At 49.9% G+C, this 25,345-nt stretch overlaps 1 protein-coding gene across 1 annotated transcript in view; it reads left to right on the forward strand.

Annotated features, from left to right (window-relative positions):
* The window catches only part of CACNA1A (calcium voltage-gated channel subunit alpha1 A), a 316,609-nt gene that overhangs the window by 242,084 nt on the left and 49,180 nt on the right, over positions 1 to 25,345 (forward strand). Inside the window, exons 21-26 of the mRNA XM_029216768.1 lie at positions 5,019 to 5,482; positions 7,141 to 7,279; positions 8,842 to 8,971; positions 13,426 to 13,485; positions 14,256 to 14,362; positions 22,900 to 22,999. Of these exons, the coding sequence (XP_029072601.1) occupies positions 5,019 to 5,482; positions 7,141 to 7,279; positions 8,842 to 8,971; positions 13,426 to 13,485; positions 14,256 to 14,362; positions 22,900 to 22,999 (1,000 nt within the window). The remainder of the gene's footprint in view (positions 1 to 5,018; positions 5,483 to 7,140; positions 7,280 to 8,841; positions 8,972 to 13,425; positions 13,486 to 14,255; positions 14,363 to 22,899; positions 23,000 to 25,345) is intronic.

Raw genomic sequence — 25,345 nt, forward strand, 5'->3', positions numbered from 1 at the left:
TCCAGCAAGGGGTGGAGAGGAGAGGCTTCATCCTTTAATACCCTGATTCTTACAGCACCCCCAATTTGCCTTAGCCAGTCTCAGCACCTCCATTCCATGCACACCAACTCATCCATTGCCCCATTTTCTTCACTGAGTGGTGCTGTAGCTTAAGATCTCTAGGGCCAGAGTCCAACTCAGCCCTTTGCCAGCTGGATAACAACGGGCAAGTGCCTTTGCCTCTCTGGGCATCACCTTCCTCATCTGTAAAATGGGCCTGATCCTGATAGCACCTCAGATGGTGATTGTTGTGGGGATTAAATGAGTTAATATGTGCAGGTCCTAAGGATAGTGGGGACACAAGCAGCATCCTCTGAATTTAGGGACCTGAGCATGCCCCAGGCAAGATGTCCATAGCCCTTGGCAGAGGGATGCTGAAGTGATTCGCTGGCAAAGGGATGCAGTGCAGGACAGGCATTATGCAGTCAGCTGCCTATTCTGGGCCGATGATGGCAGATCCCCAAGAGGGAAGGGGGAAGGGGGCCTGACTTCAAAGTTTTCTGCCGCTTTTGAGTTCTCCTTGGAGACACTTGGAAATAAAACTTCCTGGAGATTGACGCTAGGCCTCTGCAGGCTGAGCTTGTTAAAACTCCGCTGCAAACAGGGCCAGCAGAAGAAACAAAAGCAAGACAAAGCAGAGACCCTCAGATCCCCTTTCCATCCGAACAAGGGGCTCCTGGTCCACGTGTGAGGCTGTCCCTCTAACAAAACGTACGCCGTGATCTCAACTGCTGTGTTATTTAGTACGGTCTCTCTAGATGGTGACCAAAAGATTCCGATTCTCTTTGAAATGATCACTTCACTGAGCCTGCGTTTTGGTAGAGCTCTACTTAAAAGAATATACAAAATGATGAGAAAATATTCCCAGCCAGGTTTTCATCTGATGTACATGTACAAAATACATTCACCCCATCTCAGCATCCCCAAAAGTCCTACCCCCTCATCAGCTCAGAAATTCCAGATCTCATCATCTAACTCCAGTACTGGTAAGACTCTAGGTTATGATCCATTTGGGGGCAAAATTTTCTTCCATCTGTGGACCTGAAAACTAGAAAACAAACTATCTGCTTCCAAAACACAAAGGTGGGACAAGCACAAAAATAGACATTCCTATTCCAAAAGGGGGAAATTGGAAGGAATAAAACGTCTCTGGTCCCCAGCAAGTTCTAAATCCAACAGAGCAAATTCCATTAGGTTTCCAGGCCTGCAAGCAATGCTCCAGCTCTCAGCTCATTCACACATTTATTCTTCACAGGAACTCAGCGAGGTTATCATCCCCATGTTATGGCTGAGAAACAGGCTGAGTAAATCACCGGTGGTCACATAGCAAATAAGTTCCGGGATCTTCACTTTAGTCTCTATGTTATAGAGAAGGTTCTACTACTATTATCCCCAATTTAAAGATGAGAAAAAAAAAAAAAAATAAAAAAAAAATAAAGATGAGGAAACTGGGACTTCCCTGGTGGCGCAGTGGATAAGACTCCACATTCCCAATGCAGGGGGCCTGGGTTCAATGCCTGGTCAGGGAGCTAGATGCCCACATGCATGCTACAACTAAGAGTTCACATGCCACAACTAAGGAGCCTGCGAGCTGCAACTAAGGAGCCTGCCTGCTGCAACTAAGACCTGGTGCAACCAAATAAATAAATATTTTTTTAAAAATTGAACAAACTCTACTAAGATTTTAAAAATAAATAAATAAAGGTGAGGAAACTGAGGCTCGGGGAGGTTAATCAAGCTACAGAGGATCCCACAGCTAGTAAGTGGCATTGGTGAGACTCAAACCCAGGTCAGTCTGTCAATCTAGGACCTGCTCACATGACTGAGAAGTGAGGCATTTGCCTGGACCTGCCCTTCTCCCTCTGCGGCCTCAGGGACACAAGCCTGAAAATAAATTACCTCATCTCTCTTCTGCTTGCTAAAAACACCATGGACTTTTGCAAGTTAAAATGCAAAAATAAAACAAGAAAGAGGGTACTGGTGACTTAGCCAGTGGAAGGGCCTCCAGGGGAGGCCAGCTTTTTCTCTTTTTTTTAAATTATTATTATTTTTTACTTGAAGTATAGTTGATTTACAGAGGCCAGCTTATTTTAAATTTTTAAGTGCTAGGTAGATTTAGGGTTACAGATTGGGCCTCAGGAAGCAAGTCTGTGCTGTCCAGAGGCTTTGGTTCCTGCGATTGTACCTAATCTCCTGGGTGTTCGATGAATGGATACAAGCTGAGGGCTGTCTTTTGCTCACTTCTGGTCTCTTGAGTGAGTGTGTGATGGCAACAGCCTGACAAAGCCATTTTCTTTTTTTAATTTTTATTTATTTATTTATTTATTTGGTTGCAGCAGGGAGGCTCCTTAGTTGTGGCACATGGGATCCTTAGTTGCGGCAGGTGGTCTCCTTAGTTGTGGCTCACGGGTTCCTTATTTATGGCATGCAAACTCTTAGTTGCGGCATGCGTGTGGGATCTAGTTCCCCGACCAGGAATTGAACCCAGGCCCCCTGCATTGGGAGTGTGGAGTCTTATCCACTGCACCCCCAGGAAAGTCCCACTAAACCATTTTCTAGTATGCCTAACTCACCCTCTCCGGGCCTCAGTTTCCTCATCTGTGTAATGGGAGCAGTAACAATTCAGGCCTCATAAGATTGTCCCAGAAGTTAATGAGTCAAAATAGAAGAGAGGCTGGCTCACACTATTGGAGGTTACAGTGAGTGCCAAGGGTTCCCTGCATCCAGCAGCTGTGGGCTGAGCCTCCTGGGAGATCTCCAACTGCTTAGTAAGAGAGCTGCAGCGTCAGGTGGGGGTTAGTATGGGTGCTGGAGCCATGTGGTCTGGGTCCAAGCTGCCTCTGCCAGCAACTGACTGTGTGGCCTTGGGCAAGGCCCTTCATGTTTCTGGGCCTTGGTTTCCTCATCTGTAAAAAGGGAATAACAGTACTACCCACTCCCTGTGGCTATTCTAAGGATTAGATGAGCTGACGTGTCAAGGCTGGCACACAGCAAGTACTCAGTATGTGTGAGCTCTTATGAGGAGGTGTGGAGGGTATGGGATACAGAATTGGGGGGTGCCTTTAAGAAGAACCAGAGGGGTAAGTCTTGGACTGCAGAACCCTCTGGAGAGAGGAGTCGTTGAGATTATAAACTACAGATGTCCTGGTGTTTCCGGGAAACAGACTTTGCCAGGGCCAGTGCCCAGGGATGGGGGAAGAATGGAGCCTCTTATCTGAAGATCGAGGGTCCAGAAGGGGTGTCTGAAGGCAAACAGAACAAACTGGGCGTCAGGTCCACACAGATCCATGCCCAGGCAGGCAGAGCTGGGACCAGCCGAAGACATAGAGTGAGCAGGGCCTGTAGCCACCCTCACCAGAGCCAGGGCTCCTGGGGGTCTCTGACAAGCTGGCCGTGAGTGTGCAGATGGGAGAAGGCAGGGGTTGATGGCAAGTCTAGGCCTGTGGGACTTCTCCTGGGCCTCAGTGTCCTTATCTGAAAAATGGGGACACTCATTTATCATTTGACAAGAAGTGACCAGGTGGGCTTCCCTGGTGGCGCAGTGGTTGAGAGTCCGCCTGCCGATGCAGGGGACGCGGGTTCGTACCCCGGTCCAGGAGGATCCCACGTGCCGCGGAGCGGCTGGGCCCGTGAGCCATGGCCACTGAGCCTGCGCATCCGGAGCCCGTGCTCCACAAAGGGAGAGGCCGCAGCAGTGAGAGGCCCGCGTACCGCAAAAAAAAAAAAAAAAAAAAAAAGAAGTGACCAGGCATTTACCATGTGCCAGTCCCTGTTCTGGGCACTGAAATCACAGCTGTGAACAAGACAGACAAAAATAAACCCCTTGCCTTGCGGAGCTGATGCCTCAGTGGGCATTGAGGTCGGAAAAGCTAAGCAAGGACCTTTAACTTTTTCCTCTCCTTCTCCAAATGCACTGAGCGCTCAGACTCTTTTCTCCTCATGTCCATCTGCATGGTGTTAATTATTTGAGTCACCAAACCCCTACCCAACTCATCTTTCCCACTCTCCACCTTCAGCCATACCAGCCTCCTGAAACTCAACAAGCTTATCCCCACCTCATGGCCTTTGCACTGGCTGTTCCCCCTGCCTGGAATGCTTTGCCCACCACACTTGTATCCCTGTGAGAAATTACCTTGTTCATTTACTGGCTGTGTAGCCTTGGCAAGAGACTTAACCTCTCTGAGCTTCAGTTTTCTCATCTGTAAAATGGTGCTAGTAATTATCCCTCTTAGGGCTAAGGACGAAGGGGTTATTACAAGGCAAGTGTGTTACTGAAATGTCTGCTGTTATTATTTCTATTGTTATTTTTTATTATGTTAATGTACTATGTGACCTGCTTTCCCTAACTGGAATATTGGGAAGGGGCATACTTACTACAAGAATTTTTAAAGCCATGAGGCAGGGAGTTCCCTGGCGGTCCAATGGTTAGGACTCCACGCTTTCACTGCCGAGGACCAGGGTTCAATCCCTGGTCAGGGAACTAAGATCCCACAAGCCACATGGCGTGGCCAAAAAACAAAACAAAAAGATAAATCCATGAGGCAATTCCACCCCCAAAGAGGTGGTGTCCCTGTGTCTGCTTTAGCCACTCCTGGAAACATTGTGTGTCCCTGTCCTGCCTCAGAGCTAATGGGAGACACATAGGCAGGGTCAGGGAGGTTTGGGTTGGAGACATGCGGGCTCTGGCAGAAAGTTCTTTTCCCTTCTGATTTCTCCATGAAGGAGTAGCCTCATCTCTTAGGAAGCAGCCCTCCTGGCAGGAGAAGCACCACACTGAAACCTGGGAGGGTGGGCACTTACACTCCCACGGGGTCTTGATCCCTAACAAGAACAGACCAGGCACCGGAGAGTTTTCAGGACACGGCCCCTCGACCGCCAACTTGTACCTCGAATGGTGGAATCTTAGGCAGGATCTGGAGACATTCCCTCTATGTTCTAACTCACTTATGGGTTCTTTTTCATTGGCCTGCCTGCCACAGAGAGAACCAGGGCTCCGGGGTCCCCGTGTCGGGCCCCAACCTGTCAACCACCCGGCCGATCCAGCAGGACCTGGGCCGCCAAGACCCACCCCTGGCCGAGGATATTGACAACATGAAGAACAACAAGCTGGCCACCGCGGAGTCAGCCAGTCCCCACGACAGCCTCGGCCACGCCGGCCTGCCCCAGAGCCCGGCCAAGATGGCGAACAGCACCGACCCCAGCCCCACGCCTGCCCCACCTGCCACGGCCGCCAACCCCCAGAATGCTTCCAGCCGCCGGACACCCAACAACCCGGGGAACCCGTCCAACCCCGGCCCCCCCAAGACCCCCGAGAACAGCCTTATCGTCACCAACCCCAGCAGCACCCAGACCACCTCAGCTAAGACTGCCAGGAAACCCGACCACACCACGGTGGACATCCCCCCGGCCTGCCCGCGCCCCCTCAATCACACCATCGTCCAAGGTATGAGCTCCAATCTCACACGTGAGCCGGCCTCCTGGGCTCAATCCTCAGAGGCTCAGTTGGGTGACTCTGGACAGTGACTCCACCTCTCTGGCCTCAGTTGCTTCATCTGGAAAATGGGTAGAGACATAGTTCCTGCCCCCACAGGGCTGCTGGGAGAATTAAATGAGATAATATGCATACGATGCCTGGCAAGTATACAATAGGTTAGCAACATTTCCTGCATCCCAAATTCCCACAGGGGAGCCAGGGGGCCACCATATTTCAGGAGTCAACGGATTCCTCTGATGGAAATCTGGGGGAGTCAGATGATTCTTTAGGCCGGCGCTGTCCAAAAGAAATGTGACACAGGCCGCCTATGTAATTTTAAACTTTCTAGGGGAGTTCCCTGGCGGTCCAGCGGTTAGGACTCCATGCTTCCACTGCAGGGGGCACGGATTCGATCCCCGGTTGGGGAACTAAGATCCCGCAAGCCAAGTGGTGCAGCCAAAATAATTAATTTATTTATTAAACTTTGTAGTAGCCATGTTAAAAGAAAGAAAGAAGGGACGAAAGGAGAAAAGGAGGGAGGGAAGAGGGAGGAAGGAAGGAAGGAAGGAGTGATTTCAAAAATAAAGAAGAAATAGGTGAATTGAACTTTAATAGTTAAATCGTATTTAACCCAAAATACTATTGATTTGTATCCAAAGTGTTAACATGTCAATGTGTCATCAATACCTTCTAAATTATTAACGAGCTACCTTACATTCTTTTTCTCGTACTCAGTCTTGGAAATCTGGCGTGTTTTTACACCGCATGCCACAGTTTGGACTAACCACGTTTCAGATGCTGGACAGTGCAGGTCTAGGACCTTGAGGGATTGGCTGTTTTTGCACCCCCCCCAAAACTCCCCCTTGTAAGATTACGATCTGAGAAGCACCAGGAATTCGGAAATTACCCTGAGCTTATTATTTTTAAGATGATAATGGTAGCCCAGTTCTATGCAAAAGCTGTCCATGAGTTTGCTCTATAAATGCTTGCCACAGTCCTACAAGGCAGATCTTGTCATTGTGCCCATTTCACAGATGAAAAAACTGAGGCTCAGCAAGGCTCAGCCTGTCCACGGACCCACAGAGTGGCTAGGCTGCAGGATCAATGCTCAGGAGGATGGTGCCTCACCCCACTCAGGAGAGGGGTGTTAATGGGGGGAAACCCTGCAGTTTGACTATGGGAGGGGCTCAGTATTCCCATCTGTAAAGTGGGGCTCTTGCCTCCGCCTGCCTCCAACTGACAATATAAAGGTCATCATAGGCTGGGGGGTAGGTCTATGTTAGTTTCCCGTGAGGGTCCCAGCAGACTCAAGGCTGTAGAGTGGTTGAGAGCAAGCACTCTGGGGCCAGGCTACCCGGGTTCAAATCCCAGCTTTGCCACATCCCAGCCATGTGACCTCAGGCAAGCCACTTCACCTCTCTGTGCCTCAGTTTCCTCATCTGTAAAGTGGGGATCATAAAGTACCAACCTCATAGGGTCAGGTGAGGATTAAATGGCATAACAGGGTGCCTGGCACATAGTAGGCACTTTGTGTCAGCTGCTTACTGCCTGCTCTGGAGAGTAGGCAGGAGACCAGAGGTTTGTGGGAAATCGTGGAGGGAGCCCTGTGTTGGTTCTTGTCCCAACAGTGAACAAAAACGCCAACCCAGACCCACTGCCAAAAAAGGAGGAAGAGAAGAAAGAGGAGGAGGAAGACGACCCCGGGGAAGACGGCCCCAAGCCCATGCCCCCCTACAGCTCCATGTTTATCCTCTCTACGACCAACCCGTGAGTATGGCCCATGGCCAGGGCAGGGGGCCCAGGGCTCCCACTGGGGCAGTGGAAGTCAGGACAGAGGGCAGACCCAGACAAAGGGTAGTGGGGGAGAGTTGCCTCTAAGACCGTTAGTCCATAGGAGACCTTTGAGCAAATTAAAAAAATGATGTCCCTTTCTTAAGTCATATAAGATAGAAACTTATCATAAAGTACTGATTTTGTTGGAAAAGACCCCCTCCTGCCACCAACTAAAAACCACTGTCATAAATATCCCCATCTACACTGTCTGTGATGTGAGAGGTGTCCCTTAGAAATGACTGCCTTGTGCAGTGCACAACCTGTACAATTGTACATGGCAGCCCTGGTCCCTGAGCTCTGCTCTACAAGGATTTGGATTTTGGGTAGATGATCTCTGAGTTCACGGCCCTCTGTCTTGGGCATCCTTGAGGAGGCTGGATTATTTAGGGGAGAAGTTTATCGCATGTATGTCTTGGTGGCTCAGAGGTTGTTTTAGAATTGCATTTTTCCAAAGGGTATTTTTTGAAACCCTGGTCCCTCAAAATGCTTCTTGGCAAAGGAGAATCATGTCAAATAAGCTGCAGGGGAAACTGCTTTCTCTAACCTGCCTCTTGGAGCTCACCCTGTGCATTTACTTTTTTATGTGGTAGACATTATCTATTTTAATAAAGAAATTCTTATGTGGCACTTAGCACCAGGCACTCTTCTGAATACTTTACAAATAAAAAAATTTTCTCATAATAACCCTATAGGGGTTGGTACTTTGCTTATCCCCATTGGACAGATGAAGAAACTGAGGTCCAGAGAGATGAAGTCACCTGCCCGAAGTCAAACAGCAAGCAAGTGGGAGAGCCCAGACAGACTGACTCCAGCATCCTTGTTCTTAGCCACTCAGCCCTGCAGCCATTCATGCAATCTCATGACATATTTATCATTATTAGCTCCACTTGAGGTTAATTATTTCATTATTATCTCATTAGCATATTAAAGACTCTGATAAGGCCTGCAATTCATAATTTAAGTAACTAACTTTTTTGGAGCCCCTACCATGTACCAGGCCTATATTAACTCTTTTGATCCTCACATTCTTGTGAGTTAGGCACTGTTGTTATGGTCATTTCACCAATGAGGGCACTGAGGTACAATAACTTGCCTAAGGTCACTCAACTAATTGAAAAAAAAAAAAAGGAAATCTACTTAACCCAGAATTTCCCAATTTTGTTTGACCATGTGACATCTTATGCATAAAAAGCTTTTCGTCTCCTACAGAATCAAGGACAATATTTCTTCAACTCAGCCTGTGAGTTAAGATGTTCCAAGAGGGTGGTTTGGAAGTGATGGGAACTTATAAACAGAGGTGTGGATATCTTCCCTCGCTGAGGGCTCCCCTGCCCCAGGAGGGTCCCCAGATGAAGGAGCTTGTTACTCTGTTGGGTGTGGGACCTTGGGAGCTAGAGATCTCAGATAGTGGTAGGTGACATAAGGAGATTACAGAGGAAGGGGCTCAATAGCCTGTGGTCTGAGTGGACCTCTGCACGCCTACCTGTCCCCAACAGCCTCCGCCGTCTGTGCCATTACATCCTGAACCTGCGCTACTTTGAGATGTGCATCCTCATGGTCATTGCCATGAGCAGCATCGCCCTGGCGGCTGAGGACCCCGTGCAGCCCAACGCACCGCGAAACAATGTGAGTCCCACCCAGCAGGTTCCTTCCAGCCCAGCTACTCTGTCACGGGCCACTTTCTCCTGCATCATAAAAGCTGATAGCTAGGGTGGAATAAATGTTGGGCGCACCCCTGGGCACAGCCCTTGTAGCCACTGGTTGGGAGGGGAAGCTCTGATTCTCTTCTTGAGGAAGGATGTTCCTTGCGACTGTGGTTCTGTGTGCCTGGTGGGGAAGAGGTGGCCGAGAGGGGCTGAAAAGTGCTGGAATCCCTGGTGGGGGGAGTGAGTCTGGCAGGATGTGGAGGTGTACAAGCTCTGCATGGAATGTGGGGGGTACTGAGACAGAGGGTGCCCCAGAGGCATCTCCTCTGCAGTCAGGTCTCACCACATGGACCTTTTCGTTTTGAGGCGAAGCTTTGAAAGAAAGGATTATTTTGACTCAGAGGCACCTCCTAAACTTTGAGCTTTGGGGAAAGCTAAAAAGCTCTCCGTTTGGGGGCCCAAGGTCTGCTAATAGCCCCTGTCAGTTGAGCACTTGCTGTGTCCCAGGCACAACCCCAGGTGCTTGGGGTATCCCCATTGGACAGATGAGGAAACTGAGGCTCAGGGAGGTTTAGTGACCTGTCCAGGGTCACACGGCAGAATTCCAGTTCTGCCCCCACTAGATCTCCCGCTGCTTCCCTCAACTGTCACCATTTATCAAACACCTTCTGTGCTCATGTCCCCCCTTAAGTCCTGCCATGCAGGAATGAATGTGTGCCGTGGTTGAGAGGGGAAACCAAGGCACCAGCAGGCCAGGGCATCACAGAGGCTGGACTGGTGTCAGCATCTCCTTCCCCAGCTCCTTCCTCTACCCCCATCAGCCCCCACACGAGCCATCTTCCTCTGGGAGTCAGGCCCTGCTGCCCTCGCTAAGTAGGTTAGGAGCCTTGGCGAGGCTGGCACGTCCCATAAATCAAGCCCGTCCTCAGCTTACTTTGCACTTTCCCTTCCTTCGCAGGCCTGCCAGGCCCCCTGGGGACCCGATGGGGGAGATGGAAGGAAATAATTAGAACAAGCCTCCTGAAGGAAACTGGTACCAGGGCAGGGCTGAGGCTGCACTCCGTTATCTCCTGCTGCCTGGTTTCAACTAGGGACCCAGGGAGCCAGGCTTGGGGAAGGGGCGTCCCAAGAGGGATCCGCAAACCCCCTGCTGGCTCTAGGAGACTGGAGCAGGCTTTGTCTCTGGCAGGGAGGGGATGGGCATGGAGGGTCCAGGGGGACCACTGCAGCTCCTGGGACTGTAGAGGACGCTGGCAGGGCTCAGACCAGCCCCCATGGAGCGTTTGCAGAGCTCTGGTTCCCCTGCCCCATCCCCATTGCTCCATCTCACAGTTGAAACATCTCTCCTCAAAGCCCTCCCTCTTCTGGGCTTCCCTGGCTGTCCAGTGGTTAAGACTCCACACTTCCAGTGCAGGGGGCACGGGTTTGATCCCTGGTTGGGGAACTGAGATCCCACATGCCGCGCGGCCGAAAAAATAATAATAATTTTCTTTCTAAAAGCCCTCTCTCTTCAAGAGCATGGTAGAGCAGCTGATACCCCGGACCCCCTCCCGAGTTCTTTTTATTAGCTGATCTAGAACAGGCCTCAGAAAAGTGCACAGAACACGTATGATCCATTCATTTATCAAGTGCACTCCCCCACGTAAGCACCACCCAAGCCAAGAAGTAGAACAAAACTGAGCGTGACCACAGGCACCTCTTTGATCGCCCCCATCCCTTCCCTCTGGAGCTCGGTTCACAAGTGGGAACAAGGTCTTCAGACATGTTTGGGTGTTGTGAGTTGGGACAGGTGGAGGGTTGCTACTGGCATCGAGAGGGTGGGGACCAGGGACACTGTTCATCACCCTGCAGCGCACAGGGCAGCCTCACCACAGAGAATGACCTGACGCCTATTGTCAACAGTACTTGAAAAACCCTACCTTAGAGGTATCAGAATCCCCACTTCTGGAAGGAGCATTTCTTAGCTGCTCTGATTTTCCCACCTGTACGTGAATCCTTAAACACTAGAATTTTTTTGCCTGTTTCTAACACTGAACAGATGGGATAAATTCTATGCATCTCTCTGTCACCCAGAATCGTGTCCACCATGAGATGAGCATGTATTGATGCTGGTAGTGACAGTCATTCTTTTCCGTTGCTGTTGAATATTCCACTCCATGCCATCATTTGTTTACACATCTTCCATTTGACGCACATTTGGATTGTCTGCGGTTTAGAATGCTGTCACGGCATCCCCTACCCCCAACATGGGGCCCCTGGGCTTGACTTTCTCCAGGGTCTAAAACCAGAAATGGAGCTTCTGGATCATACATAGAATTTACATGCGGTTGGCCCCAAAGATGCAGCCAGAATGTTTACTCGCACCAGCAACGTACAAGGCTCCCACTGCTCCACGGTCTTGCCCACACTTGGTGCTGTCAGCTCTCTCATTTAGCCAACCTGGTGGGTGTGGAATCTCATTGGGACTTTGATTTGCATTTCCCTGGGATAAATGAGACTGAGAGCCTTTTTGGATTCCAGTGAGCCACAGAAAATTGCCTTTTGTAGAGGTCAAAAAGATCTACATGTTAGATACGGTTGAACCTAATTTCTTGGTCTTTTGATTTCCTCTTGCTCCACTTATTAAGCTCTCCAGAATTGGATTCAGCTGACCACCTGGCCTGCCTTTCCCCCCACCTCCTTTCCTTCCTTCTTTCCTCCTTTCCTTCCATTCATTGCTTTATTTAGTAATTATTTAATGAGCAACTACTGTGTGCCACGTGCTGAGCTAAACATCAAGGATTGACAGGGTATGAGACAGTCCCTGCCATCTCAGAGCTCACAGAGCACCGGGCCTTTATCCATGCTGTGCCCTCTGCCTGGTGCACCTGAAATGCTCTCCCACCACCATCCCCTCAGCCTTCCCAGAACCTTCCAGCCCCTTGCTGCACATCCCAGGAAGTTAGCCATCCTGGCCGCTCTGGTCTCCAGTGGCCCTTCAAGCACCACACATAATGAGAATGTGAGTGGTGACCACACAGATCACAGATCCCAGCTCCTGCAGGACCCAGTGCAGCCACAGCTATTCATGCATTCATTCAGCAAACATTTCTTGAGTATGCCTGGCCCTGTACTATAAGCTGGAGATGCCACAGGGACAGATAAACATCCCTGCCCTTGTGAGGTTGACTTTCAGGTTGGGGAGGTAGACAGTGAGATTATTAATAACTATAACAAATAGTGTGTCAGGATGTGATAAGTGCTAGGGATGAGGGATATGGGGGAAGGGGTAGACTTGGTGGAATTTTAAACAGGCAGTCGGGGAAGGCCTCACTGAGAAAGTGATATTTGAGCCAAGTCATAAAGGAGGAGAGAGAGGGAATCAGTTGGAACATGGGGAAGAGCATTCCAGGCAGAGAGAACAGCCTGTGCAAAGGCCTTGAGGTGAGAACATCCAGGGTGGCAGAATCAGAGTGAGCAAGGGGGAGAGTAGGACAAGATGAGGGCAAGGAGGTGGCCAGGCAGATTGTGCAGGGCCTTGGAGGCCACAAGGAGGACTTTGGCTTTTACCCGAGTGAGGTGTGAGCCACAGAGGGTTCTTGAGCAGAGAAGAGGGTGGTGGGTGACCTGACTTGAGTGCTCGCAGGCGCCCTCTGGTGGCCATCCTTAGTAATTACCAGCCCTTACTTCTCCAAGGCAAATCTGATGAAGTCAGTCCCCTGCGCTTACCACGTGCTGGGGCACTGTGCCAGCACACTCAACATCCTCATGCCAGGGTCACACCATGGATGTGCTATGGCATGGCCAGGAAAGGGGCCGGAGTGCAGGATGTTGCCCGTCCAGACAGAGACCACTAATGCCTGGTCTTGTGTAAAGTGGTGGGGTGAGGGAGAATCAACCCACCCTGCTGAGTGTGTGGCCCCGGAGTGGGGAGGGAGATGGGCACCACAGTGAGGTTTGTCCCCAGTGTCTGTCCTGGACGGCTAATCATGTTTAGGAAACCCTGTGTGGGAACAGTTACTCACCCAGGAGACCCAGCAGGTCAGAGGCACTGGGGGATCAGACCTGTCACCCACAGAGATGCAGTGCTCCCTGAACTTCCCTGGGGCCACCTCTAGTCCATATAGTGTTTTGGGCAAATAAAAAAGGCACCCTTTCCTTTAGTAAGCAGACCAGCCTGGTAGAGTGATTTTGTTGCTAGGACTTTGCTGCCATCTGCTGGACTGTTTCAGTCACAACATACAAATCTGCCCTGAGACTGTGGGAGGAGGCCCTTGGGTAGTGCACGACCTGCCCAACTGTACATGGATGCAGCATTTCCTCATGTGGATGGAGATTCTGCTCCCTGGGGACTTTGTTGGAGGCCACACACCCCAGTGGACCAAGGATAGGTGCACGGGGGCTCTGCTGGAGCAAGCCAGTGATCGGCTGCTCCCTTGCTTTTATCCCCTGCAGGTACTGCGATATTTTGACTACGTTTTTACAGGCGTCTTTACCTTTGAGATGGTGATCAAGGTGAGTGCCAGGGCTCCACAGGATTCTGCACCCTCAAGAATGCCACCCTGGTGCAGGAGGCTCACCCCAGAGATTAGAAATGCTTGGTGTGTTTGAGGAACATCAAGGAAGCCGGTGCATCCAGATGGAGTGAGAGAGGAGGGTGGGGAAACCAGGTCAGGGAGATGAGCAGGGAGGGACGAATCATGCAGAAACTTGGGGGCCACAGGGAGGACTTAGGCTTTTATCCCAAGTGAGGTGGGAGCCATGGAAGGTTCTGAGCAGAGGGACGTGATTGGACTCAGGTGTTCACAGCCACCCTCTAGCCTCTCTGGGAGGGCAGGCTTGAGAGGGGGAGCAGGGTGGGTGGGACCCAAGAGAACTGGGAGCAGGCGATTGCACTGGTCCAGGCAGGAGATAGTGGGGACCAGCCCAGGGTGGTGGCAGAGAAGGTGGTGAAAAGTCGGCAGATTCTTGGAAGGTTTGGAAGACAGAACCAACAGGGTTTGCTAATGTATCTGACGTGGGGTGAGGAACCCAGGGGGATCCCAAGGTTTTGACCTAAGAACCAGCAAGTCAGAACTACCTTTCACAAGGTGGGAAGGTGCCTTGGGCAGGGGCTCTCACTCCTCCCCCAGGTCCTCTGGCCACTGTCCCAGCCCTTCAGGATGAGGTGGTCCCATTGACTACCATGCCCCCTCCTGTTGCGCCTCCTCCTGAGGCTAAAGGGTGGATGCTGCTCCCCAGGGTGGGGATGAGGGATCAGAGCGCTGTCTCTTCTCCTCCCATAGATGATCGACCTGGGGCTCGTCCTGCACCAGGGTGCCTACTTCCGTGACCTCTGGAACATTCTTGACTTCATAGTGGTCAGTGGGGCCCTGGTGGCCTTTGCCTTCACGTAAGTGTCCTCTCGAGGACTCCTCCTGCCTCTTCGTCCCTCCGTCCCCAGCCCATTGAATCAGGGGACGTGTTCTCGGGGTGTAGAGAAGGGGAGAGTGGGCTCCAGGGTGGTGGGAGGCATCCGCATGCCACCGGGAAGAGCTTCGATTGGCTTTTGCATGATGGCCACCACGGAGGAAGAAGGAGAAGGCCTCCCACCTTCTACCTCCTCACACAGCCATGCCACCGACCCCTTGCTCTGCTGCTTTCCGTAGACTAGCCCCACCGGGACATCTCATCTTCCTTCTGCTCTACAAGCTCTGCCCAAGCCACTGTCTCTTTGGGGAGCCCCTCAAAAGACAATCAGGAGACGAATGTGCATGAGAATTTGGATTCCCCACCCTGTGCCCGAAGGCCCTGTAGTTATAGACCTGATGACTCCCCTTGTGTGTCCTGAACTTCTCCTGGCAGTCCTAGGACCCTCTGAAAGGTCATGCCTCATCATGCAGCTCCAAGATGGTGCCTGAATTCTGGGCAGCCATGTCAAAATCGTAGCTGGGTTCTTCTGAGCAGCCATTCCAAGATGGCACCCGAATTCTGGGCAGCCATTTTAAGATGGCACCTGAGGGCTCAGTAATCATTCCAAGATGGCGCCCAAAGGCTTAGTAGCCGTTCCAAGATGCGATTCCAAGATGGCATCCGAGGGCTGAGTAGCCATTATCTCTTAGGGCCCTGGTAGCAAACTTAGCAGTACGTTCCTCAACTTGTAGACGCTTGGGGCAGGATGGAAAAACCTAACCTGCCCCTAATCCAGAAACAAATCTTCTTAGAGACCCTGTCTCTGCCCATCACAGTGGACCATTCCCAGAAAGAAAAGCCTCAAAGGGATTCGGACCCACCTCACCTACATAATGAGAAATCAGGGGCTTCCCCTTTGCCTCTGCCTACTGGGCCCCTTCTCAGCAGACCTGGAAGAGTCCGTGAATGGCCCACCTGACCAAACAATGAGGACTTGGTTTTTCAGGAGGCCAATGTGGTGGCCCGTTTCCAATTTAAGGGCTAAACTGGGCCATTCTCAGATCCTCCCCTGGGAACACAATGAGATCAAGTTGTGTCAGAAGAGCAAGAAATCTCCAGAGTTTCTGGATACCTCTGAGCTGGTGGAGATGTACCATGAAGGTCAGGAAGCTGAATGTATTTCTGACTCTGGCCAGACTTCCCACCCCCTTTCTCTTTGTCTTCTACTTTCTCCTCCTTTCTGTGTCTGCTCTTTTCCACCCCCTCTCCTTTTCTCTCTCTCTTCCTCTGTCCCTCTTCCACTCTTCCTCCTCTCTCTCCCACTTTTTTAAGTAATTGAGTATTTGATCATTAGAACGATGGAAGAGATCATCTCAAAAATTCAAGAAGTTTGGCTACATTTTCATTGAGATGTCCTGTAGGTTTAATACTAATAATAATCAAAGTGCACAGGAAATTAGAGGAGAAAGATTACCACAAATAAGACAAGGTATCCATGGCCTTCAGATATAAAAAGCAATTACAAATCAATAAGAAACACTGAACCTTAATAGGTAAGTGAACACAGGATTTAACACAGAAATTTCATAGAATGCTGACTAATAAAAAATGAAAAAAAAAAACCTACCTCATTGGAATTAGGAGATGTATAAAATACAAACAAGATACAATTTGTTTCTTATCAAGTTAGCACAAATTTCTTTCCCCAAAAAAGATTCTAAAAGGTAATACACTGTGTATATGAGAATGTAATGAACTATGCTCCTCCCTCTGTCCATCAGTTATGTGAGCAACTTCTACAAGGTGTCAGTCAGGCACCATGCTAGGTCCTGAGAAAATTTCGATTCTGAAAAGCCAAAACATTTGACTGCCCTCATCCTGGGGTGAATCCATCTCAAATCCCCTTCCCTCCCTTGCTCCTGTTTCTGTCTTTCTCCTTCTTTATCTTTCCCCTTTTCTCTCTCCTTCCCTCTCTCTGACTCCCTTTCTGTCTCTCTCTCTCTCTCTCTCTCTCTCCACCTCCCCTTCCCCTCCCTCCTCCCATCTCCCCTCCCTCTTCCCCTCTCCTTCTCCCTCTCCCTCTCCTCCAGACTCTTTTCTCTCTCTCTCCCTTCCATCCTGTCCTTCGCCTTGACCTTCTGCCTAACCTGGGCCCCATGGCCTGGAGAAGGCAGACACTCTGCCATTTGCTCTGGCATCAAAAACCCAGTCCCCACCATGTTCTGACCTGGGGTAGTCTTCATGTCCAGGGAAGGCAAGCACCCGTCCCACATTTCCTCCAGCCCTCCAGGATGACGTCTGCCCAGCAGCGCCCAGGTCCCCCAGAGCTCAGAAAGAGATCACATCCATCTCTCCACACACAACACCCCCCTTTGCCAGCTGTGCCCTGGGTGGTGGGTTTTGCCCTCCGTGGCCACCACTGGGTGTAGTACAATAGAGGTAACGTCTGCTGCCCATCAGTTCATCCTTGACACTTTCCTTCCAGACCTCTGTGGGAGCCAACAAGCTTCAGTGCTGAAGAGGGGGCCCCCACTATTGCCCTGTCCCATCTCCATCCCTCATTTGGCCTCCCAATTTGGGAAAAGTGTGGCCTTCGAAAGACCTGGGAACAAGCCTTTCAAACCGTAGAGCTTTACCATGATGGGCCACAGTTCCCCTGGAGCTACAATTAGGCTCAACTTTAAGCAAACCTAATCTGCGAAAACAAAATTGTTTTTCCACCCAGAATCAAGCAAAATGGTTCTTTGCGTCTGCAAAAGAATCTGCCACAGGGAGCTGATTTTGTTTTTTAATTTTTGAGCTTTTGTTTTAAATATAAAGTTATACAAGGGCGTTCAAAATGAGCCTCCAGCTCAGAGAAATTTAGCAGCGTCTTTGTAGAGTCAACCTGTGAAGCTGGTTTTATGAAGTTGCTACAGGCATGAAGCCAGCCAGTTAATGCCATTGAAAATCCCTGTTTCCAATTGTTTTTTTAAATTCCTATGTGAGGAAAGGGGCTGGACAGGGATTTAAGGTCATCCCTATGAGTCCCAGTGAGCTCGTGGATCTTGCAGGAACTGGGGTGTGTGAGATTTTGCCAGTGGGGTCCTGACAAGTGTTGGGGACTCTCTTGGGGTTTTAGAAGAGCTGACAACCCGGGGAGCGCCTTTATGTGATGGTCACAGGGATGGAAGAGGTAGACTCTGAGACCCCACCCCTGCCACACCCTCCCCACCTCACTGCCAAGAATCTGTCACTGCCACTCCTCCTCCAGGGCAGGGCCACAGGCCAGGCACAACTGGCATGCACCTTGATCAAGCTGCTCCTGCATGCCTTAGGCCAATCTGCCAGAAAGCCAGAGAAGGGGCCCCCCACCCAGGCTGCTACATTTTTCCCCAGAAAAGTTTCAGAATCCTCCCTCTGCCTTCAGGTTTCTGGCCTCTCTTACCTGAAAAGGTCTCTCGCCCTACAAGGACTTTCCTTATTGTCTTTCCTTGTTACCAGAGGGAGGTCACATCGGCAGGAGTAGGTGTTGCTCTGAGAGTCTCCACTTGAGTGTCCAATCCCAGAGTCCTTTGCTTCTTTTGTTTCTGTTCTTTTAACTCACATTATCTGTCCTATGTGCCTGTCTCCTCATAGACAAGGCTGAGAACCCCAACAAGTGTTAAATGAACCTGATGGTGTTAGGAAAAGCTTCCAGCAAGGCTGTCCGGTTTCTCTCTAGATGTGCAAGTCCCTGAACCTCTCTGTGCCTCAGTTTCCCCATAACTTTGACAAACCTGACTGGGTAATAATGATAGTAACAGCCTCCATTTACTTAATCTTTACAACCCCACGCAGGAAGCTCTCTTAGTATTCCTTTTTTGTACATGAGGAAACTGACGACCAGAGAGATTGTGGAGGGCAGTCAGCTGTCAGATTGAGGGTTGCTGCCCATCTCCCAGCACTGAACATGGAGACTTTCACAAGTCAGCAGAATGAGGAGGCAAGGATTCTGCAGTGCTGTGACTGTGGCCCCGTCTCGGATATGGGGAAATGATCCCCGTGGTCCTCCAAGGGATGTGTCGAAGCTCTCCCGACGGTTTCCACCCCTCCTGCACCTCCCCCAAATATCTGTGTGCGTGTGTCCTGCTCCATCTACTGACTGTGTGCTGTGTCCATGCGACCACCATTAACACACCATTTCATGAGTCACCACACTTGATATCACGCTCTGTGCCCATGCAACGGGGTAGCCAACTGACATTTCTCAGCAGCTGGCAAATCATGACCCTGCCCTCACTGCCAAGAGTCCATCTGGGGCTGCCACTCCTCCCTCAAAGCGGGCCAGCACGGCTGGCAGAGCACCCTGATCAAGCCACTCCTGCGTGCTCAGGAACCCAACTGCCAGGAAGCCAAAGAAGGAGCCCCCGGGCTGCCTTTTTTTTTTTTTATCCCCATCCTCAAAACAGCCCCTACCCCTGAAGGCATTCTTTTGTGTGTGTGTAATGAAATGGAAAGAAGATTAGCATGCAAGACACACAAACCTGGGTTTGAATCTCAGTCTGCCACTTCCCCGGCTGTGTGGCCTTGGACAAGTCACTTTCCCTCTCTGAGCCTCAGCTTCCTCATCTGGAAAATGGGTATAATGGTACCACCTTGCCACAGACAGTTGCAGTGACATTCAGAAGACTCACATATTACACCTAACATCATCCATCAGGCTGGGCAGAAATCACTGTCACTGAAAAATTCCTCAATAATCCAAAAAGCAGAATCTATACAATTCTATCTATGCAATAATTCCTAGATATGTTAAGCTTTGAAAGCCACTGAGGTAAAACGAAAGGTAGCAGGGGGAAGAAAAACCCAGTGGGAATATTTGTAAGACCCATTATGTTTTTAGAAATGTCACTAACTTCAAAAGGGGGCGGCAGGTGGGATATTCTGTAGAGAACCTGCTTGGCAGTAGGGCTTCCACTGTTCTAATGGCAATCAAGTTTCTTGCACCTTGATCTCCAGTCATGGTTGGAGGGTCATAATGAGACTGAACCTTGATTCCAAAGATGAGTTGTACAAGGGGCCACTGCCAGATGCAGAGAGCTTCCCCCAGGCCCACATTTTCCCAGAAGGCTCTTGAGAGTTGCCCCTTAATTTCATCCCAAATTGGAACTCTTAGCTGCCCCCCTTCTCCTTCATAACTTAGGGGGTAAAGCCAAAGCCATAGTTACTGTGTATCAAGCATCAGCCCCCCAAAGGTCTGTTTTACAGATGAGAACAATAATTAAGGGCAGTGCTGGGAGTCAAACCCAGGTCCCCCTAACTCCAAAGCTCACCCCCTCCAAGACATTCTAAACGACTTCCCTGGCAGTCCAGTGGTGAAGACTCCATGCTTCTGATGCAGGGGCGGCGGTCGGGGAACTAAGATCCCGCATACTGCGAGGCGTGGCCAAAAAAAAGACATTCTAAAAATTTCCAGTCCCAGAACCTCTGGAGAAAAGGGGTTTTTCTCCAGCTCTTGGCAGGGACCTTCAGTGGCGAATTTGCCTTTGGTAGTTGATAATTTTGGGCTGTCCTGCTACTTGGAAATTCGGCTTTCTTGGTGCTGTTGGGCAGTGCCGGGGGCCAGCCAAAGGCAGGGGACGGAACAAGCGTCTTCCAGATGGAAGGATGGATACCATCCAGGCCCACGAGCCTAAGGCGGCCCCTCCTGGTGCCCAGGCAGGGCAGGGGAGTGCCCAGGTGTGTGTGCATGTATGTGTGTGTTCTGTGTTCTTTCTTCTGAGGCCGCTTACGATCTGTCTCGCCCTCCGACGCCACGTCACCAGGAGCAGTACACGGTAAAGTGCCTCTCTCTCTCTCTCTCTCTCTCTCTCTCTCTCTCTCTCTCTCTCTCGTTCTGTCTCGTTCTTTGTGCTCTGATGCAGCCACACTGGTTCTGGGCCTGTTTCTGTAGCCTTGTGTCATTGCCACCGTCCTGTCGCCTGCAGTGACCAGAGTCCCCTCAGCCTGCTCCCCAAGGAGCAGGAGCCTGGAGGGGTCTTGGCCACTGCCTCTCATCAGGACCCACCATTTAGCCCAGTTGTTGGAAGAGAACATAAAGGGCGTGGAAGGGGGTCTCCCCATGGTCTTATTTCAGTAGGGCAGACGAGCCGGATGGGTAGTTATCAGGGGAGTGAATGTCCAGCTTCCCAGATGGGAGAAGCGTGGACAGTCCAAACAACCAGGGCTTGGGCTTTAAGAGGAGTAAGTAACCCCCCCACCCCACAACAGGAGCATCTACACTCTCAACAAAGTGATTTCTGTAAGAACACCTTGGTCAAGCCATTCCTGCGTGCTCAGGGGCCAAACTGCCAGGAACACTCTCCTCAGTGTCTCAACAAACAGGATTGTTCTCAGCCTCTCCCCAGGGAGAAGTGCCTCCTAGGAGAGAGACCCCCAGAATGCCCATGGAGTCATTTTTAGATGAGTAGATGTGCCCCATGAGGTGTGTTCCCAAATGTTAGCAGTTTGGCCCATCAAGATTTTAACCCGTTCCACATACAACCTAGAGGTCCACTTGTGTGACGTTTTTTCCACCAACACATAGTCTAAACTTCATTTTAGTTTTGCTAGAACACTTTATGCCATCCCCTTACAACCAGTATTGTTAACCTCAGATAGAACAGGCAACTGCAAAAGTGAATCCAACAAGAATGAAACAGTTGCGTGACAAGTTGTTACATTCAAGCTGGGTTCTTTGTTAAAAGGGAAATTTGTGTTAGGGAGGCATTAAAGACCTATGAACACATAGCAGAAACTTCCTCTCCGACCACAACAGGAGGCCTGAAAGATAACTTGAAGAAAACATAGCTGTTTCCCTGTGTGATCCCGTTCCTTAATTGTGTTCGTGATCTGCCTGAAAATATCTCAGTGACTCTCCTGATGTGTGTCTCATACTTTGGGTGCACAGCCTTGAGATAATAATGATTGATGACTTTGGTTTAGAAAAGAAAATCCCATGTTCAGACTGCTGAATCCTGGAGCACGGTTGTGGCTGGCAGGTTAAAGTCCAATTCTCTTTTCTCTGAAAGATGAGAAAAAGGAACCCTAAAAAAAGCAAATGTCACGAAGAATATTTTTGCACCTGGATACCTGGGCACACCACGGTGGGTGTCTCTGGGGCAGCTCTACTCATGACCCAAGAGAACTGTAGGGAGATGTTTGCTAACTGGCCCCCAAAGACCTCTGATCTGGATCCATTCACATGTGTCCTGAAACTACACACAAGGCACATGCTGGGGGCAGAGACAAGAACCAAGGTTAAAGGGAAAATGAACACATAGGAGAAGAAATCACAGTTTCACCTTTGAAGAGTTTTCTGTCTAAAGCCAGAAGCCAATGACAGGAACAAAGGTGATTCTGAAACAGCACTGGGGTCTGACAGAGCCCAGAGGCAGTCAGTGGAGGCTGTCAGATGAAGGGACATTTACCTTGGCCTTTGAGGGCTGCATCGTCCTGTGAATGAAGAAGTGGAGGAAGGGCATTTCTAGCAGAGGGAACAGAAGCAGAAGAATGTGGCTGGGGCTTGGGTTGTGTAGTAATCAATGGGAACGCAAACAGAAAGGTAAGTTGGACTAGATTCCTAGGAGCCTTGAATGCCGAGCTAGGGGTTTGCACTTCTAGGAATTCAGCTGCTCCAGAAGGAGTCGGAGTAGGAGCGTGACATGGTCATTGGTTTTGGCCACTGTGTGCAGAAAAGATGGAAGAAGAGAGAGACAGGGAGTGGGGGGGGGGGGAGTTGGGAGGTGGATAATGGGGGTCTGACCTATGATGGTGCCATGTGTAGGAGGGTGACCCATTGGGGATAAGGATGGAGGACAGGAAGCTGAACACGAGTGTTGGGTTTCTGGCTTGGGCAGCTGGGTGGGTGGTGAGTTCCATTAATCACAAGCCTTTGATGGCCACACCCAATGCCTTCCTTTTGGGGGCGCTTGAATCATGGTTGGCTAAGGGTGTCATGATATCTGCAGTGCTAAGACGCAGGCCCAGTAGACCCTGGGCTGAACCCCTATGCAGCAGTCTGAGCTCAGATACCCTGAAAGAATGAGGCAGAGATTCGATATCTGATGTTCTGGTTCCTTCTGCTCCTGTGGGCTCAGGGAATAGTGGGGCAGCGGGTGGGGGAAGGGAGCTCTGGTTTAAAGGCCACTTTAAGCATTTCCTGGATCCTGTTGGAAGAGGGAGGAATCCCATTTTCTAAAAGCTCACTAAGACCACCTCCAAAGAGAGCACACAGGGGGCAGCCAACTTCCTCGTGCTGGATCCAAGAGCCACCCCATACAGCTGTACAGGCTCAGCCAGGGCCCTCAACAAACCCTGAGACCAAAACCACAAAGGGCCATCTACTCACTAGCTCTTGAGCCCAGATGTAGCAGGGGAGTTGACTACTCTTCTCCGGGAAGGACATGGCTATGCCAGGCCCACCCCAGACTCCTAAGCCTGGGAGGGTGGGGCCACTTGGGGCTGTGGACCACCCACCACCCAGCCTGACCTTGGCTCCCTCTTTTCCCTTCTCCCCATTCTAACATCCCTCCACAGTGGCAATAGCAAAGGAAAGGACATCAACACGATTAAATCCCTCCGAGTCCTTCGGGTGCTACGACCTCTTAAAACCATCAAGCGGTTGCCAAAGCTCAAGGTGAGATTGGGGTATGTGGAAGGTCTATCAGGGTTGCCACGTACAGTTGAGCAGGTTGCACACTGCTCAAGGACAGTACGTTGAAAGGGATGCTGCTAACAGCACAGCCATTATATATGGATATACTTATTACTACAACTCTCCAGTAGATGGCAGTAAAGTGAGTTAATGGAACAAAATCTGTATATCATGGTAATTTTCCAATAGATGAAATGTCTCTTGCAAAGTTGAGATCCCTTTTCTTAATTCCCATGAAGGCATCATGTGGATACAGGGCATAACCCTAATCTGGGAAGCAGGAAACTAGGTTTCTGGTCCCACATAACCTTTAACTTTTCACCTGCCTATTCTAGGGTCCAATATCTCCTGTTCCAAAATAGCATGAACCACCAGAGTGAAGTAAGTCAGAAAGAGAAAAACAAATACTGTATATTAATGCATATATGTGGTATCTAGAAAAAATAGTGTAGATGAACTATTTGCAAAGCAGAAATAGAGATACAGACATATAGAGAACAAACGTATGGATACCAAGGGGGAAAGGGGGGGCAGGGTGGGATGAACTGGGAGATTGGGATTGACATATATACACTACTACGTATAAAATAGATAACTAATAATAACCTACTGTTTAGCACAGGGAACTCTACCCGGTGCTCCGTGATGACCTAAATGGGAAGGAAATCCAAAAAAGAGGGGATCTATGTATACGTATGGCTGATTCACTTTGCTGTACAGCAGAAACTAACACAACAGTGTAAAGCAACTATACTTCAATTAAAAAAATAAATAGGGGCTTCCCTGGTGGCGCAGTGGTTGAGAGTCCACCTGCCGATGCAGGGGACACGGGTTCGTGCCCCGGTCCGGGAAGACCCCACATGCCGCGGAGCGGCTGGGCCCGTGAGCCATGGCCACTGAGCCTGCGCGTCCGGAGCCTGTGCTCCGCAACGGAGAGGCCACAGCAGTGAGAGGCCCGCGTACCGCAAAATAAATAAATAAATAAATAAATGAAACTTGAAAAAAATAGCATGAACCAGAATTTCCCAAAAGCTTGTTGTTTCAAAAAAAAAAAAAAGGAAGGAAGGAAATGAAATCTAATCATTCAAACACCCCTTTTCAATTTATGATGCACCTGAGGATCACCTGTATTATCTCTTTCTTAATACGTTGCTTTAAGTCACTTTATTTTTTACCTGAGTAGATTTATTTTAAAAGGAAATGCTTGTCAAGTTTCTTAAGTTGGAAAACCAAAACCCACTGTTAATAGAAGGTAAAACTAAAAATCTGTTCAAAATATAACTGTTATTAAAATCTAGCCCAAAATAATTGCCTGACAAAGACTTTGAGCATGGATACTTGCTCTTTCTTGGTTAGAAAGGAAAAGTACAGGGACTTCCCTGGCGGTCCAGTGGTTAAGACTCTGTGTTCCCAATGCAGGGGGCACAGGGTCGATCCCTGGCCAGGGACCTAAGATCCTGCATGCCGCATGGCGCGGCCAAAAAAAAAGGAAAAGTATAAATGTTAGGTGTTAACACAGTAACAACTAAGGAAGACTTTCTCCTTCACTCAAAAGGATTGAAAGCATTAGAGAGAGAATAACTTTGCTACCATGTGATTCAGTGTTACTTGGTCTTGGGCTCCTATAGGACCTAAAAGTACGTCTGATATTACCGGTGGTGTGCCCCTCCCCCATGATTTGGAAAATAATGATTCGAATGCCCCCTTTTTGTTGATAAATATTCAAAGAGGAAATGTGGCCGCCCTCTGGACGGGAAAGCTTGCTTGCATTGAGATATGTGGAACCCAGAAGTAGTCGGTTCAGTGGCTCTTTGCCATTTTCTGGGTCACAGCCCCCTTTGAAAGCCCCATGAAAGCTATGCACTCTTTCCCCCAGGGGAAGCCGGCAGAGCTAACGTGTGATTCCAGTAGGCTGACAATCCTTGATGCCTACTTGTAGTTAGGACCCGCTGTGATTTAATAGCAGAATGTGGTGGGGAACATTCCAGGCTGGGACCCCTGCCTTCTCTAGAGGAGGATGGAAGGATTCCATCTTACGCAGGGCACGTGAAGTCAGCTCGCAAATCCAGAGTGCCCCCAAGTGATCAGTGGGCAAAAGGGAGGGGACCACAACTCCAGATTATGGGGAGGGGAGTGACGTGAAGCAGGGACACAGAATGAACAGGAAATGACATCTCCATCGAGGACCTTTCCTCTTGCCCTGAAGAGCCATGAGCTTACCTTGGAGAAGCTCGGAGAAGCGGCCCCATTTCCCAGGGGTTAAAATTGGGGGTTTTCGATGCATAAAAACTCAGAATCGGGTCGAGCCCCAACATTTCTCAGAACTAC

Source organism: Monodon monoceros, unplaced genomic scaffold (assembly GCF_005190385.1).
Source record: "Monodon monoceros isolate NGI ecotype Baffin Bay Population unplaced genomic scaffold, NGI_Narwhal_1 Super_Scaffold_12, whole genome shotgun sequence".
Classification (NCBI taxonomy): Eukaryota; Metazoa; Chordata; class Mammalia; order Artiodactyla; family Monodontidae; genus Monodon; species Monodon monoceros.